Source organism: Somniosus microcephalus, chromosome 2 (assembly GCF_052327205.1).
Source record: "Somniosus microcephalus isolate GS21.2 chromosome 2, FLI_Smic_1.0, whole genome shotgun sequence".
Lineage (NCBI taxonomy): Eukaryota > Metazoa > Chordata > Chondrichthyes > Squaliformes > Somniosidae > Somniosus > Somniosus microcephalus.
The window spans coordinates 270952600-270968300 of NC_140988.1; the positions used below are offsets into that span (position 1 = coordinate 270952600).

Here is a 15701-nt window from a genome sequence, read left to right on the forward strand (position 1 = left end):
TATTACATCCTTGGGATGTAAGGCTGAACATAGAAACATAGAAGATAGGAGCAGGAGTAGGCCATTCGGCCCTTCGAGCCTGCTCCGCCATTCAATGAGATCATGGCTGATCATCCAAATTCAGTACCCTGTCCCTGCCTTCTCCCCATATCCCTTGATCCCTTTAGCCTTAAGAAATATATCCAACTCCTTTTTGAATATATTTAATGAACTGGCCTCCACCGCCCTCTGTGGCAGAGAATTCCACGGGTTCACCACAACAATCCTCACTAATAAGAAAATAACACATCCCCTCCGGACCCTGTGATATTACCAGACTACCTTTTTATCCACAATTTGACAGAATAGAGGGTGCAGACACTGGCATCATGGTGTTTTCCAATCACCTCCAGTTTTGGGGCTATAGTTGGTGAGCCTTTGCCTCTTGCAGGTTACAGGACTGATTTTCGACATACAGTAATGTCTTCAGGTTTGACTGCATAGTCTTGTCCATAAATTGTGTAAATAATTGTGGATTGTCCTTTAGTTTAGCTGTGCCTCTTTTAGTCTCTTGCTTTGTGTTCTTGCGTTTAAGTGATTTTCCAAATAAATTCTGATCTCTGAATTTATTTGAGTTTTTTAGGGTCAAGTTTTTTTCCCCCCCTTAACTTTCTCCTTTTCTTTGATGCTAAAAGTAAAAGCTGGATTTTTTAATGGGCAACAAAAATCGACTTTGGGGAGCCTTATGGGTTGATAAGCCCATGAAGCATATTACATTTGCGGGCAGCAGTAGATTTAGATTGGTTTTGCAATTAGTTATGGAAAAATAAATTTAACTCTGGGGTTGAAAAAATATGGGGCGTGCCGCATAAGGTAGGTGTGTGCGTGTGTGACATTTTAATGAGACTGAATGCTATAAATTACTATGTTGGCTGGAGTTTGGCAGTTTGCCATTTGTCTTCAATTAGCATTAAAAGAGATGAATATCTGGGTTTGTGAAGGTGCCCTTCAACAGTGCATTTTGGATAAAATGGTCTGTTTTTAATTTTTAACTTTTGATGTAGAGATTAAACAGTTGGAGAAACATCCTGCTTTTGATCCTTCAATAAAGATGGCAGATCTAAAGAAGAATGACAAAAGCGCTACCCAACCTCCTGATGATAAGCATGAAGCTGCCCTTAACTTAAATTTGCTGGAAGAATCTGCAACAAAATTAAAAGAGAAAAGTAAGTAACTGAACAATGTAATACCTGTGATTGGATAATATATTTGTCACACTTTCTTTCTACAATACTGTGGATTTTTTATTATTATTCTGATCTTTTAATCATTGTAGCAAAAAATGAGCCAAAGGATGTACGGAGCTTTGACTACACTTCGCGAAGTTGGACAGGCAAATCTCCCAAGCAGTTTCTGATTGATTGGTGCCGGAAAAACCTCCCCACTAGTCCAGCTCCTAGCTATCGCAAAATCTCTGTGGGTAGATTCTGGAAGTGTAGGTTTGTGTGTTTTGTTGTACTTTTTGTCAAAATTTTATCTTAGAATAACCAGGGTTCAAGAGAAACTTCAGTTTGTTTTCAACTTGTGCACTTTGATGTTGAAAAAAATTATTGTAGTAATTATTCAGATATCAGGAACAGTTTTATTTATAAAAACGCCCTTTTCCTTGTTTTCTCTATCCTTAATAGTTTTTATTGTTTATTCTTAGCCCTTTTTCTTCAAGTTTAAGATGTTTTGTTTACTGTACTTTTTTGTTTTCCCTGCTCCCAATATCTATTTTGGAGATGGGAATGACTTTTTGTAAACACAGAATTTTCTACCAACAATACCAGGTTAGGAAGCTAATAAAAAGCCTAAATTTGATTGATCTGATCATTTATTTCAGTTGTGAAATGTAAATTTGTTAACAGATCCCTTATTAACAGAAAACCTGCCAACATTGTCTTTATTTAAGAATGCTAGTTTATTCTATCATTCTCATGTGGATAGCTCCATTTTGGAACAGTGTGGTTTTGTTTTTCTTCAAATCTATACTTCGTTCAGAACACCAGTGTCAAATCTAGAAGTGTTCTTTATTTCAAAAGTACTTAGTCTGTTACTGTTAAGAGTCCTCACTAGATAGTCTTGGCATGGCTCCAGTTTTTAAGTGTTAAAATCATTTTGGTATATCAAGTTTTTCCATTTCAGACTTTTAAATTTATGAAAAGTTTTAAGCTGTGCCTAACTTTGAGAACGTAGTTATTAACATATTGGTACAGTTTGTTTAGGAAGTGGAATTTTTGATACAGAACGGCAGAAATGTTACTTTGAGGTTCCTATCCGTATGCTGGTGCGGTGGCAGCAATGTATTGAAGGAGTTGTGATATTATCAAACTACATAGCTTTAGTGTCTTTAATGTAGAAAAACAACCCAAGATGCTTCATAGAGGAGGAAAAGGAGCAGACACTTGAGTCTTTACGGGGAGTGAAAGCTAAGTCAGAGACGTTTTTGAGAAAACTTTGAAGGTTGAGTGGAAGATGGAGAGGTTGAGGAGGGAACTCGATAGAGTATGACCCCAGCTGAAGGTTCTGCTGCCAGCAGAGCCAGAAGACTGGAATGTAAGTCTGTTGTTGGTTGTGGAGGTAGGGTAGGGTACGTAGTGGATAGATTTCAAGATTTTAAATTCAGTGCATTGGGGGAAAAGAAGCCAGTCCTTGTTAAATATGTGTGATTTACATAGAGTCTACAGCACGGAAACAGGCCAGTTGGCCCAACTGGTCCATGCCGGCGTTTACACTCCACACGGGCCTCCTCCCACCCTCTTCATCTAACCCTGTCAGCATGCCATTCTACTATTTTCTCCTTCATGTATTTTATCTAGCATCTATGCTATTTAGCTCAACTATTCCTTGTGGCAGCACGTTCCACATACTTACCTACTTCGGGTAAAGCAATTTTTCCTGAATTCCCTATTGGATTTATTAGTGACTATCTTATATTTATGGCCCCTAGTATGAGCAGGATTTAGTGCTGGACAGGATATGGCTGGTGGAATTTTGAATTATTTTTAATTGAGAGTGTGTGGACATTGGCAAAAAGGATGTTGGAGAAATCAAAAATTAGAAGTGACTACGACATGATTTATTGGTGGATTTGAGTGCAACAGTGGAGGTGACCAATGTTGTGAAAGTAAACCTAAGTAGTCTTGCTGATGAATAGGATATGGGGTTTTGAAACTCGGCTCCTGGCAAACAGAACGCCGAGGTTGCGAATAGCTTGTATTAACAGCCAAGAAGTTAAGAAGGCAGAGGTTTTTATGGGGGCGTGGGTAGCGGGAATAAAATCAGTGGTGTTGCTTTTCACAGTGTTAAATTGCTCGAAATTCTTGCTCATTCCCAACTTAATTTTGGACAGGCAGTCTGCCAGCATAGAGACTGTTAAGCAAAGTGATGGGAAGGCACAGCTGAGCCTTATTGGCATATGTATGGAAGCTGACCTCATGCCTGCAGATCGTCATCTAGATACAGCTTGTAGATGAGGACGGGCCAAGAATAGATCTTTGGGGATCTCTAGGGAAGGACCCCTGGGTCGGGAGGAGAAGCAGTGCTGGAAATGTGCTAGCTATATTGGGAAAGATAGGAATGCAACTGTGCAAGAGTAGCCAACAGGGCTGGACCATTGGCGAAGAGGCTGTGAAGGAGTATCGCATCATTGACTGCATTGAACACCATGGAGGGAGGCAAAAAGGTTTAATGAGTCATGGTTGCATTAACAGAGGTTGCCTTTGACCAAGGTGGTTTCCCCTGCTCATAGCACCAAGGATTCTGTTCACATGAGGATAGGAAAGTTTTGAACAGGAAGTTGTGGTAGAGGTGAGCACAGAGCAAGGAAGCAATGATATCATCGAAATTTGCGGCACAGAAGAAGGCTATTCGGCCCATTGTGTCTACGTCGGTTGAAAAAGAGCTATCCATCCTAATCCCACTTTCCAGCTCTTGGTCCGTAGCCTTGCAGTTTACGGCACTTCAAGTGCATATCCAAGTACGATGAGGGTTTCTGCTTCTACCACCCTTTCAGGCAGTGAGTTCCGGACCCCCACCGCCCTCTGGGTGAAAAGATTTCTCCTCAACTCCCCTCTAATCCTTCTACCAATTCCTTTAAAGCTATGCACCCTGGTTATTGACCACTCTGCTAAGGGAAATAGGTCCTTCCTATCCACTCTATCTTGGCCCCTCATAATTTTATACTCCTCAATTAAGTCTCCCCTCAGCCTCCTCTGTTCCAAAGAGAAAAACCTCAGCCTATCCAATCTTTCTTCATAGCTAAAATTCTCCAGTCCTGGCAACATCCTCGTAAATCTCCTGTGTACCCTCTTTAGTGCAATCACATCTTTCCTGTAATGTGGTGACCAGAACTGTACGCAGTACTCTAGCTGTGGCCTAACTAGTGTTTTATACAGTTCTAGCATAACCTCTCTGCTCTTATATTCTATGTGTTGGCTAATAAAGGAGAGTATCTTGTATGCCTTCTTAACCACCTTATCTACATGTCCTGCTACCTTCAGAGATCTGTGGACATGCACTCCAAGGTCCCTCTGTTCCTCTACATTTCTGTGTATCCTACCATTTATTGTGTGTTCCCTTGCCTTGTTAGCCTCCCTCAAATGCATTACCTCACACTTCTCCGGATTGAATTCCATTTGCCACTTTTCTACCCACCTGCCCAGTTCATTGATGCAGGAAACTCTCGATTTACCGGCACCTAAATAACTGGAAATCTCTGTTAACCGGCAAAATTCAGGAGTAGGTTCAGGTAAGTTTTACTTCATATTAGTGGCCATTCCTGGATATGTGGCTGTGTAACCAGTGTTCCTGCACCTGTTGCTAAGCAACAGGGACGCCTGGATCTTGTGGCTGGGTTCCTGTACCTGTTGCTAAGCAACAGGGACGCCTGGATCTTGTGGCCGGGGTTCCTGCACCTGTTGCTAAGCAACAGGGAAGCCTGGATTTGTTGCTGTGTATGGAGCTCTCGTACTTTTTAACTATACCTCTCTGTAATCCGGACTTTTTGATAAACCGGCACCACGCCGGTCCCGTCTGTGCCGGATAAAAGAGTTTCCTGTATCTTCCTGCAGTCTACAGTTACCTTCCTCACTATCAACCACACAGCCAATTTTTGTATCGTCTGCAAACTTCTTAATCATGCCCCCTACATTGAAGTCTAAATCATTGAGATATACCACAAAAAGCAAGGGACCTAGTACTGAGCCCTGTGGAACCCCACTGGAAACAACTTTCCAGTCACAAAAACACCAGTCAATCATTACCCTTTGTTTCCTGCCACTGAGCCAATTTTGGATCCAACTTGCCACTTTCCCTTGGATCCCGTGGGCCTTTACTTTTCTGACCAGTCTGCTATGTGGGACCTTGTCAAAAGCCTTGCTAAAATCCATGTAGACTGCATCAAATGCTCTACCCTCATCGACCCTCCTTGTTACCCCCTAAAAAAAATTGTTATTTATCTATATATAAACTTGCACGTAATAACAGTGAAATGGCAGAAATATTAACTAATTACTTTGCCTCTATTTACCAGGGAAACTAACACGGTGGACATGACATTAGAAGAAGAGATCAAAAAGGATATCAAGACATTTAAGATAGAAAGGGGGGAAATAATTGATAAACTAATCCAACTTAGAGTGGATAAAACCCCTGGTCCAGATGATTGCATCCGCACATATTAAAAGAAGTTAGGGAAGAGATAGCAGAGGCGCTATTACATGTATATAAAATTAATTAGACAAAGGAATAGTGCCAGAGGACTGGCGGACAGCTAATGTGATTCCTATATATCGAAAGGGAGATGGAACAAGCCCAGGGAACTATAGACCAATTTGCTTAACGGCGGTGGTAGGAAAGATAATGGAACCCTTAATCAAAGATGTAATAGAATAACATCTAGAAACTGAAAATATAATAGTGTAGTCAGCACAGATTCAAAAAGGGACGGTCATGCTTGACTAACCTTACTGAATTCTTTAAAGAAATAATAAAGGATAATGTAGTAGACATAATATATTCGGATTTCCAAAAAGCCTTCGTTAAGGTACCACATAGTAGACTCACGACTAAAGTCAGAACGTGTGGAGTCAGGGGACAAGTAGCAGAATGGATAGCAAGCTGGCTTCAAAACAGAAAACGGAGAATAAGGGTTAAAGATAGTTACTTGGATTGGCAAATGGTGGGAAGTGATGTTCTACAAGGATGGGTGCTTGGACCACTGTTATTTATCATTTACTTAAACTATTCGGACTCTGGAATTGGATGTACAATTTCTAAATTTGTGGGTGACACCAAATTGAGGGTATAGTTAATACAGAGGAGGTTTACCGCAAAATATAGGAAGACATTAATAAACTTGCAGAATGGACGTGTAATTGGCATATTAACTTCAATATAGATAAGTGTGAGGTGATACATTTTGTTGAGAAGAATAAGGAGGCTACATACTCCTTGGAAAATAAGTGTCCAAATGAGGTAGAGTAACGGGGATCTGGGGGTACAGATACACCGATCACTAAAAGTAGCAACGCAGGTTAATAAGGCCATTTAAAAAATAAAAAAAAGTAAACAAGGCACTGGGTTTCATTTCTAGAGAGAGATTTGAAAAGCAGAGAAGTTATGTTAAACTTGTATAGCAGCTTGGTTAGACACAATTTGGAGTGCTGTGAACTATTCTGGTCTCCATATTATAAAAACGATATACAGGACCTGGAGAAGGTGCAAAAAAGATTTACTAGAATGATACCAGAATTGAGAGGTTATACCTATCTGGGGAAAGATTGAACAGGCTGGAGCCAATGTTCCTGCTAAGCTGTGCGTTCATACGTGGACGTGCAGTCATCTGCAAGGTCCTGCTCAGGCTGCTCACTGGCTTTTACATTGTAAATACTGCACATGCGCAGAAATTTAAAAGGACTGTGCATTAAAAGAAACGAGCCACGCAGAGCAAAGCGCAGCTTACTGGTAACATCGGCTGGGGCTCTTTTCTCCAGAAAACTCGGGTGTGACTTGATAGAGGTCTTCAACATTATGTAAGGGTTTGAAAGGGTCGAGGTAGAGAAGATGTTTCCACTTCGAAGCGAGACCAGAACTAGGGGCCATAAATATAAGATAGTCATGAACAAATCCAGTAGGGAATTCAGGAGAAACTTCTTTACCCAGAGAGTGGTTAGAATGTGGAACTTGCTACCACTGAGTAATTGAGGCGAACAGCATTGATGCATTCAATGGGAAGTTAGATAAGCACATCAGGGAGAAAGGAATAGAAGGGTATGTTGATGGGGTCAGATGAAGAAGGGTGGGAAGGACGCTCATGTGGAGCATAAAACCGGCATGGACCTGTTTTCTGTGCTGTAAATACTTTGTAATGTTCAAGGACCTTGGGGAGGGAGCAGGGTGGGTGGTCATGGGAAGTGAGACATTGGGTGGCAGTTGAAGTGGATGGCTAGGTCAAGGTTGTCTTTTTGAGATGGAGAGAGACAATACATGAGCCAAGACAACAATTAACAATGTCGTCAGGCAGTTGAGTGCTGGAGAGTAGCAAATGTAATGCCCTTATTTAAAAAGGGATCTGGGCAATTATTATAAGTATAGGCCAGTTACTCTTGTGCCCGCACCAGTGGAAATTCTAGAATCAATTTTCAAGGACCAGTTGGTGGTGCATTTATGGAGTTATAGACTAAGTGGTAAAAAAGGGAAGTTGGTTCAGTTGGATTTTAACAACAATTTTGATGTGTATCATGAAAAAATAATTAAGAAAAATTGCATGCATGATATGGCAGCATGTTAAGATGGATCAAATCGTGGCTGGTCAATAGGTAACCAAAGCTCTGTTAGTGAAGTGTTGTGGGTGGAGACGTGATGGATAGGGTGCATCGAGCTTGGTTATGTAGCAAGTGCTCTTCACTTTTGTGAATGATTTGGAAGAGGATGTCAATATGCATCTGAAGTTTGCAGCTAACTCCAAAATAACATGGGTGTTTAATACCGTAGAAGATGGGGACAGCCTACAGGGAGATTTCGAGAGATGGACCAACGAGTGGCAGGTGCTGTTTAATGTAAATAAGTACAGTCATGCACTTAGGGATATGGTATAAACAGAAAGATTGTAGGTTTAATGGGAAAATGCTGACACGTGAATCAGGAAGGAGACCTGGTAATCATCATAGTAGATAAATCATTTGAAATTAAGTAAATTTGTGGCTCATGTCAAGAAAACAAATGGAATATTGGGTTGTATAAAAAGAAGAATCGTGCAGATTAATAGAGGTGACCCTGTCACTATTGAATGTTGGTCAGACCTACTACAAATTTACTATTACAAAAAAACTGCTGTTGTAAATATCTTCTCGATTCAGTGGGATCAGTCGTTCCTTTAAGTTTTTTTTTAATGCAGCTGACTCACTGCCATATATCTACTTCTATAGTAGCATAACCCAGGAATGTAACAATAGCACCCCATTGTGATATGTAGCAAATCCTCTTGTCCTTTGCACATGTACTTCTTCAATCTCCGAAGGTTAACACTCAAGGCTTGGCTCATATCATAAAACTGCTATATTCCACAGTAAGGTGAACAAACAGGATAGTAGTTATGATCTGATTCATTAGTTCATTGGGTGCAACTTATCTCTTTCCCATTTCAGTGCGTCACCTTGGCTTAGGGAAATCATTGGAAAAAATTCTGAGGGACAGAATTAGTCTCCACTTGGAGAGGCAAGGATTAATTAGGGATAGCCAGCATGGCTTTGTCAAGGGAAGATCATGTCTGACCAATTTGATTGAATTTTTCGAGGGGGTGACTAGGTGTGTGGCTGAGGGTAGTGCAGTGGATGTGGTTTACATGGATTTCAGTAAGGCTTTTGATAAAGTCCCGCATAGGAGACTGGTCAGGAAGGTAAGAGCCCATGGGATCCAGGGTGCCTTGGCACATTGGATCCAAAACTGGCTTAGTGGCAGAAGGCAGAGGGTGATGGTGGAAGGTTGTTTTTGTGACTGGAAGCCTGTGTCCAGTGGGGTACCGCAGGGATCGGTGCTGGGTCCCTTGCTGTTTGTGGTCTACATTAATGATTTGGATGTGAATGTAAAAGGTATGATCAGTAAGTTCGCAGATGACACAAAAATTGGTGGGGTGGTAAATAGCGAGGAGGGAAGCCTCAGGCTACAGGACGATATAGATGGGTTGGTCAGATGGGCGGAACAGTGGCAAATGGAATTTAACCCTGAAAAGTGTGAGGTGATGCATTTTGGATGGATTAACAAGGCAAGGGAATACACAATGAATGGTAAGACCCTAGGAAAGACAGAGGATCAGAGGGACCTTGGTGTGCATGTACATAGCTCCCTGAAGGCAGCAGAACAGGTGGATAAGGTGGTTAAAAAGGCATATGGGATACTTGCCTTCATTAGCCGAGGCATAGAATATAAGAGCAGGGAGGTTATGATGGAGCTGTACAAAACGCTGGTAAGGCCACAGCTGGAGTACTATGTGCAGTTCTGGTCGCCACACTATAGGAAGGATGTGATTGCTTTGGAGAGGGTGCAGAGGAGATTTACCAGGATGTTACCTGGGCTGGAGCACTTCAGCTATGAAGAAAGACTGGACAGGCTGGGGTTGTTTTCCTTGGAGCAGAGAAGGCTGAGGGAGGACCTGATTGAGGTGTACAAAATTATGAGGGGCATAGATAGGGTAAGTAGAAAGGAACTTTTCCCCTTAGTAGAGGGGTCAATAACAAGGGGGCATAGATTCAAGGTAAGGGGCAGGAGGTTTAGAGGGGATTTGAGGAAAAACTTTTTCACCCAGAGGGTGGTTGGAATCTGGAACTCACTGCCTGAAAGGGTGGTAGAGGCAGGAACCCTCACAACATTCAAGAAGCATTTGGATGAGCACTTGAAATGCCATAGCATACAAGGCTACGGACCAAATGCTGGAAAATGGGATTAGATTAGACAGGGCTTGATGGCCGGCGCGGACGCGATGGGCCGAAGGGCCTCTTTCTGTGCTGTATGACTCTCTGACTCTAAACAAGAGGTCTCCTAACTATCCTTCTGGATTCCTAACTTCTTGGCTTCCGCCAAGGCCTTCACAGCTTTCCTTCTAACAAAGCAGACTGCCCTCTCAGCCTACCTGTCACCCAAAAGCTTGTTTCTATCTTTTTTAAAAGCCTGGTTCCAGAATAATGTTTGGTAAAAGTGACTAAACACTGCTCTTCCCGCTCTCTCTTTCCCCCCCCCCCCCCCCAACCCCTGCCCCCGCCCAAGTGGAATCCGTCAGCCTAACTTGATTGCAGCCTCTGCTGAGTTCAAGTGAAGAGGTGTCAGAACAGCAATGAGTGTGGATAATCATTGGAAACGTGCTTCCAGCGGTCTCAACTGTAACCTAATCTACACCCGTTAGCACTGTTGTCCCATGAATGGAATTCCTTAAGTGTTAAGTTTAGCTGAGTAGTCACATTTTTAACAAAAATTACACCTAAGTACCCCATGGCAGCATAGTCTGAAATCTTGAAATACGACAGCAGTTCTGGAAACATCACTACAGGAAGGATGTAGTCGATGTAAAAGGTGCCGAGAAAGGCATATAAAATGATTAGGGAACTAGAGAAGAAAACATACGAGGATTGACTGTTGGTAAAAAGGCCCACAAAGACCCATGTTGTCTTTTAACTTGAGTCGTAATGAAATTAGTCATTGCTTCAGGTTCAATACCTTTATTTCTTCAGTCAGCATGCAAAGCACTTTACAAGCAAGGTAGATTAAACAGATACGACTAACTCCCAAGTACAAAATGTCTCCTTTTATGTTTCTTGTCACCCTACTAAACTTGAATCTGCTGCTTTTCCCTTGATTGGATTCCTCCCGTCACCTGTCTTAACATGACACCTCCCCTCCAGTAACTTTCCATTGCATCCTGACTGGTCCAAGGCCCAGGCTCCATGGCACGTCGCATGTCCCTTATCTGTTTTCACCCTTTTAATCTGTCTGCTTTCTGTGTGAAAATTGCAAAGCAACAGCAGCATTTTTAATAACTCTATTGTCTTTCTTCTGGCAGATTTTAAAGGTCTAGTCACAATGCCTTTGTTCGTTACACTGTTGCTACCGAGCTCTCTCTCTCTTGTATGCGAAGCTAATTTTTAATTTCCCATCAACCTCTGCCCCTTCTTTACCCCATGTTTCAACATCGACTCAGAACTGGGATTCTTCTTGGACAGAAGACTGAGGCGGTTTATGATGTAGGTATTTCAATTACTAAGGCTCCGGGATATTTGATTGAGTGCAGGATTAACAGTACAGGGAGACGTGTATAAGCTGAAAAGAGGTAGATTCAGGCCGGACTTAAAGTATTACTTCCTGAGAGGGTGGTTGATTTTGCTTACCATAGGGAAAGTAGTTTTGATCTCTTAAAGGTTAAATTGGACAAGTATCTATCTTGAAGAGACACACATTGATTATAACTGCTAGGACAACAGGTGGACCTACATTCTTTTTGACCATGAAATTTTCTGTGTTAATCACAGAAATCACAGAAACCCCACAGTGCAGATAGAGGCCATTTCGGCCCATCGAGCCTGCACCGACACATATCCCACCCAATCCCCGTAACCCCTACACCAACACATATCCCACCCTATCCCCGTAACCCCACATATTTAATCCCCCTAACACTAAGGGTCAATTTATCATAGCCAATCAACCTAACCCGCACATCTTTGGACTGTGGGAGGAAACCGGAGCACCCGGAGGAAACCCACGCAAACACGGGGAGAATGTGCAAACTCCACACAGACAGTCACCCGAGGCCGGATTCGAACCCGGGTCCCTGGCGCTGTGAGGCAACAGTGCTAACCACTATGCCACCATGATTTAGAATTGTGGCAGGTTGGGTATTGTACATTCAAAGAGTCACTGTCAATAAGTTAAATTTGTCAGTACCAGGATGACAATAGATATATTCATAATGAGGTTGTGGATGATGGGCCTTATTTGCAAACGCTCTCGTGTTTTACAGAGTGATATGTAAAGGGACAGCAGCTGATTAGTCTGCTGGTGGTTCTGGGGAGGGTGGTAATGGGAAATGAAATGGCGACAGGGAAGGTATTAACTCCCATGGACTGCGCTAGGTGGATCTGTGACCAAGAGCAGGAAATGAAATATTTGGTGTTACTACTGTGGGAGAGCCAGTGACGAGAGTTGTGATGGGTGCACGAGAGGATAACTGAAGGTGTATTTGAGGGAGGCTGTGGTCTTGAATATGAGCAGCGAGGCTGGGATGATGCCAGCAGAAGAGTCTGGCTTGGAGGGTATAATTGGGTGGACTGAAGAGGGCATGTTGCTGAAAGAAAAAGGTGAAAGGGGGTTGGGGGGAGGGGGGCGGGGGTCAATGGGCAGAATAAATATCCGTTCTGAGAGGAACTGGACCAGAGGGGAAAACCTTAAATTACATGGGCAAAAGACAGAGAGTCAAACAAAGCAAGGACATTTTTAGAATAGGGGCTTTAGAATCAAGGATTGGAAATAACCAATCCAGTGGTCAAGGTTAAGTAGTCCACCTGGATATGATGAGAAAGGTCAGAGAAGTCCTGAGTCCGAGAGGCAGCTGGAGAAGTCTGGGTTTGGTAAGGAAGGTCGAAGATGAAGATGTCAGAAGTCTGTGGTCTGAAAGGAGGTCAGAAAAGCTGTGGATACCTGAGAGCCAGAGTGAAATGCACCAGAGAAATCTAAGCAAAAACCTGAGTGGTGTGCATTACAGGCCACCAAACAATGGATGAGATAGAAGGGGAGATCTGCAGACCATTTGGAGAGAAATGTAAGACTAATGGACAGTAATACTAGGTGATTGTAAATCTCTCAAAATGGACTGGAATGAAAGTAATGCATGTTGTCAAAGTGGGGAATGCATCTAAGAATGCTCCCTAGATTAATGTGTTCCTAAATCAACAAGACAATAAGTATTGCTGGATTTGGTTCTGGGAAATGAAATGTGGCAAATAACTGGTATGGGAGTAGGAGAAATAACGACTGCAACATAGTTGGGTTCAATGTAGCAATAGAATAGGATAATGGAACTGGACTGGAAAAAGGCAAAGATCAACAAGGTAAGGAATCTGGCCCAAAATAAGTGGGCAAAAAGGTTGGAAGACTGGTCTATGGTTCAGTAGTGGGACATCTTCAAATATGAGATGGCTAATGTACAAGGTGAAAAGTAGTATATCAAAATATAAAGTTCCATGCATAAATAGTGAGATTAAAACTAAACTGAAACTTTTAAAGGGAAGCGTGGCAAAATTAGGGCTAACAATACTAAAGAAAATTGAGAAAGCGTAGTGGGGAGATGGGAATATGAAGAACAGCTAGCAAATAACAAAAGAAATTGTAAGGGCTGTTGTAAGCATAAGCCGGGAATGGGATGGGCAATAAAATGCAACCTTGTCAGTGCTAGCTACATCCCAAGAACAATTTTTTTTTTAAATCACTCTTGCATCGCACTTGCTACTAGCTGGAACTAGAGCAGATGCAACATTTGTCAATTTATACGAAAGCAAAATACTGTGGAAGCTGGAAAACTGAAATTAAAACAGAAAACGTTAGAAATACTCAGCAGATCAGGCGGCATCTATGGAGAGAGAAATGAAGTTAACGTTTCAGGTCGATGACCTTTCATCAGAACAGGATAAAGTTAGAGATGTAACAGGGTTTAAGCAAGTACAGAGGCGGGGAAAGTTGGGGGGCGGGAAGCAAAGATCAAATGGTAAGGTCTAAGATAGGGTGGAAGGCAGGAGAGATTAAATGGCCAAAGGGATGATGGTGCAAGGCAAAAGGGGATGGTAATGGGACAAGTAAAGAAACAAAATTGGGTCCAGAGGAGGTATAAATGGCAATAGCAGAATAATTACCAACAACTGCTGTCGAAAAATAGGAGCGGGAGTTACGATCTGAAATTGTTGAACTCAGTGTTGAGTCTGGAAGGCTGTAAAGTGCCTAATCGAAAGATGAGGTGCAGTTCCTCGAGCTTCCATTGAGCTTCATCAGAACAGTGTAGGAGGCAAAGGACAGAGAGGTTGGAGTGGGCGGAGAATTAAAATGACAGGCGACCAGAGCTCGGGGTCACGCTTGTGGACTGAACGGAGGTGTTCCGCAAAGTGATCACCCAATCTGCATTTGTTCTCCCCAATGGCAAGGAGACTGTATCATGAGCGGCGAATACAGTATTAAATTGAAAGTAGTACAAGTAAATTACTGTTTCACTTGGAAGAAGTGTTTGGGGCCATGGACGGTGGGCAGGGAGGAGATAAAGGTGCAGGTGTTGAATTTCCTGCACTTGCACGGGAACTTGTCCATTTATCTCTTGCCATACCATTGCTGAGGGTCCATTTAAGATAGCAGTTTATATGTACTTCCTCCAATCTGGTACACAGTGTTTGCTGCTGAGGGTAAGTTCCTCTCTACAATGTGATTCCAAATACAACCTTTGGCAAACATCTCTGTTCTGTCTGCAACTGTGTGATCCTTACCTTCCTGTGCTTGTTATTTCCACTTGCTTTCCTTTTTCCACTCAAGCCGTTGGCCTCCTGCTCTGGTTGTCGTGGTCCACGTAGGGACCAACGACATATAGGTAGAACTAGGAATGAGGTTCTGCTGATAGAGTATATGGAGCTAGGGTTCAAATTAAAATGCAGAACCTCAAAGGTAATAATCTCTGGATTGTTATTTGAGCCACGTGCAAATTGGCATAGGGACAAGCAGACCAGAGAGTTCAAAGAGTGGTGTGGGAGGAAGAGGTTTTGATTCATCAGACACTGGCACCAGTGCTGGGGAAAGTGGGAGCTGTTCTGTTGGGATGGGCTCCACTTAATCTGATTTGGGACCAGTGTACTGGTGAATTGAATAACTAGGGCTGTAGATAGGGCTTTGAACTAAAAAGTGGGTGGAGGGGTCAGGTGAGGGAGCATTTGGAAATCTAAAGAGAAAATTTAAGGCAATGGAGCAGTGTAGCAATTTGGGTAAAGATAAGCAGGAAGTAACAGATTAATGGTAATAGTGCATCAGCGAATACGGTGAAAGAAGGGAATAATGATTAAAAAGTTAAAATTAAAGGCTCTTTATCTGAATTCACGAAGCATTTGTAACAAGATAGACAAATTAGTGGCACAAATGGAGACAAATAAGTTTGATCTAATAGCCATTACAGAGACATGGTTGCAAGGTGACCAAGATTGTGAACTAAATATTCCAGGGTACTTGATGTTTTGCAAAGACAGGCAGAATGGAAAAGTTGGGGGGTAGCCCTGATAATAAAAGATGACATAAGGACAGGGAGATCAACCCTGGTTTAACGAAGAGTGCAGAAGAGCATGCCGGGAACAGCACCAGGCATACCGAAAAATGAGGTGTCAACCTGGTGAGGCTACAACACAGGACTACTTGCATGCCAAACAACGGAAGCAACATGCGATAGACAGAGCTAAGCGATCTCACAACCATCGGATCAAATCAAAGCACTGCAGTCCTGCCACATCCAGTCATGAGTGGTGGTGGACAATTAAACAGTTAACAGGAGGAGGAGGCTCCAAAAATATCCCCATCCTCAATGATGGTGGAGCCCAGCACGTGAGTGCAAAAGACAAGGCTGAAGCATTTGCAACTATCTTCAGCCAGAAGTGCTGAGTGGATGACCCATC

At 42.5% G+C, this 15701-nt stretch overlaps 1 protein-coding gene across 5 annotated transcripts in view; it reads left to right on the forward strand.

Moving 5' to 3' along the window:
* The window catches only part of dhx29 (DEAH (Asp-Glu-Ala-His) box polypeptide 29), a 147917-nt gene that overhangs the window by 33838 nt on the left and 98378 nt on the right, over positions 1-15701 (forward strand). For all 5 annotated transcript variants that reach the window (XR_015074354.1, XM_085972169.1, XM_085972182.1 and 2 more), the window contains 2 exons: positions 1044-1205; positions 1316-1478. Coding sequence is in view for 4 of the 5 variants with exons in the window: in XM_085972169.1 (XP_085828295.1) it covers positions 1044-1205; positions 1316-1478 (325 nt within the window). In the remaining variant the exon portion in view is untranslated. The remainder of the gene's footprint in view (positions 1-1043; positions 1206-1315; positions 1479-15701) is intronic.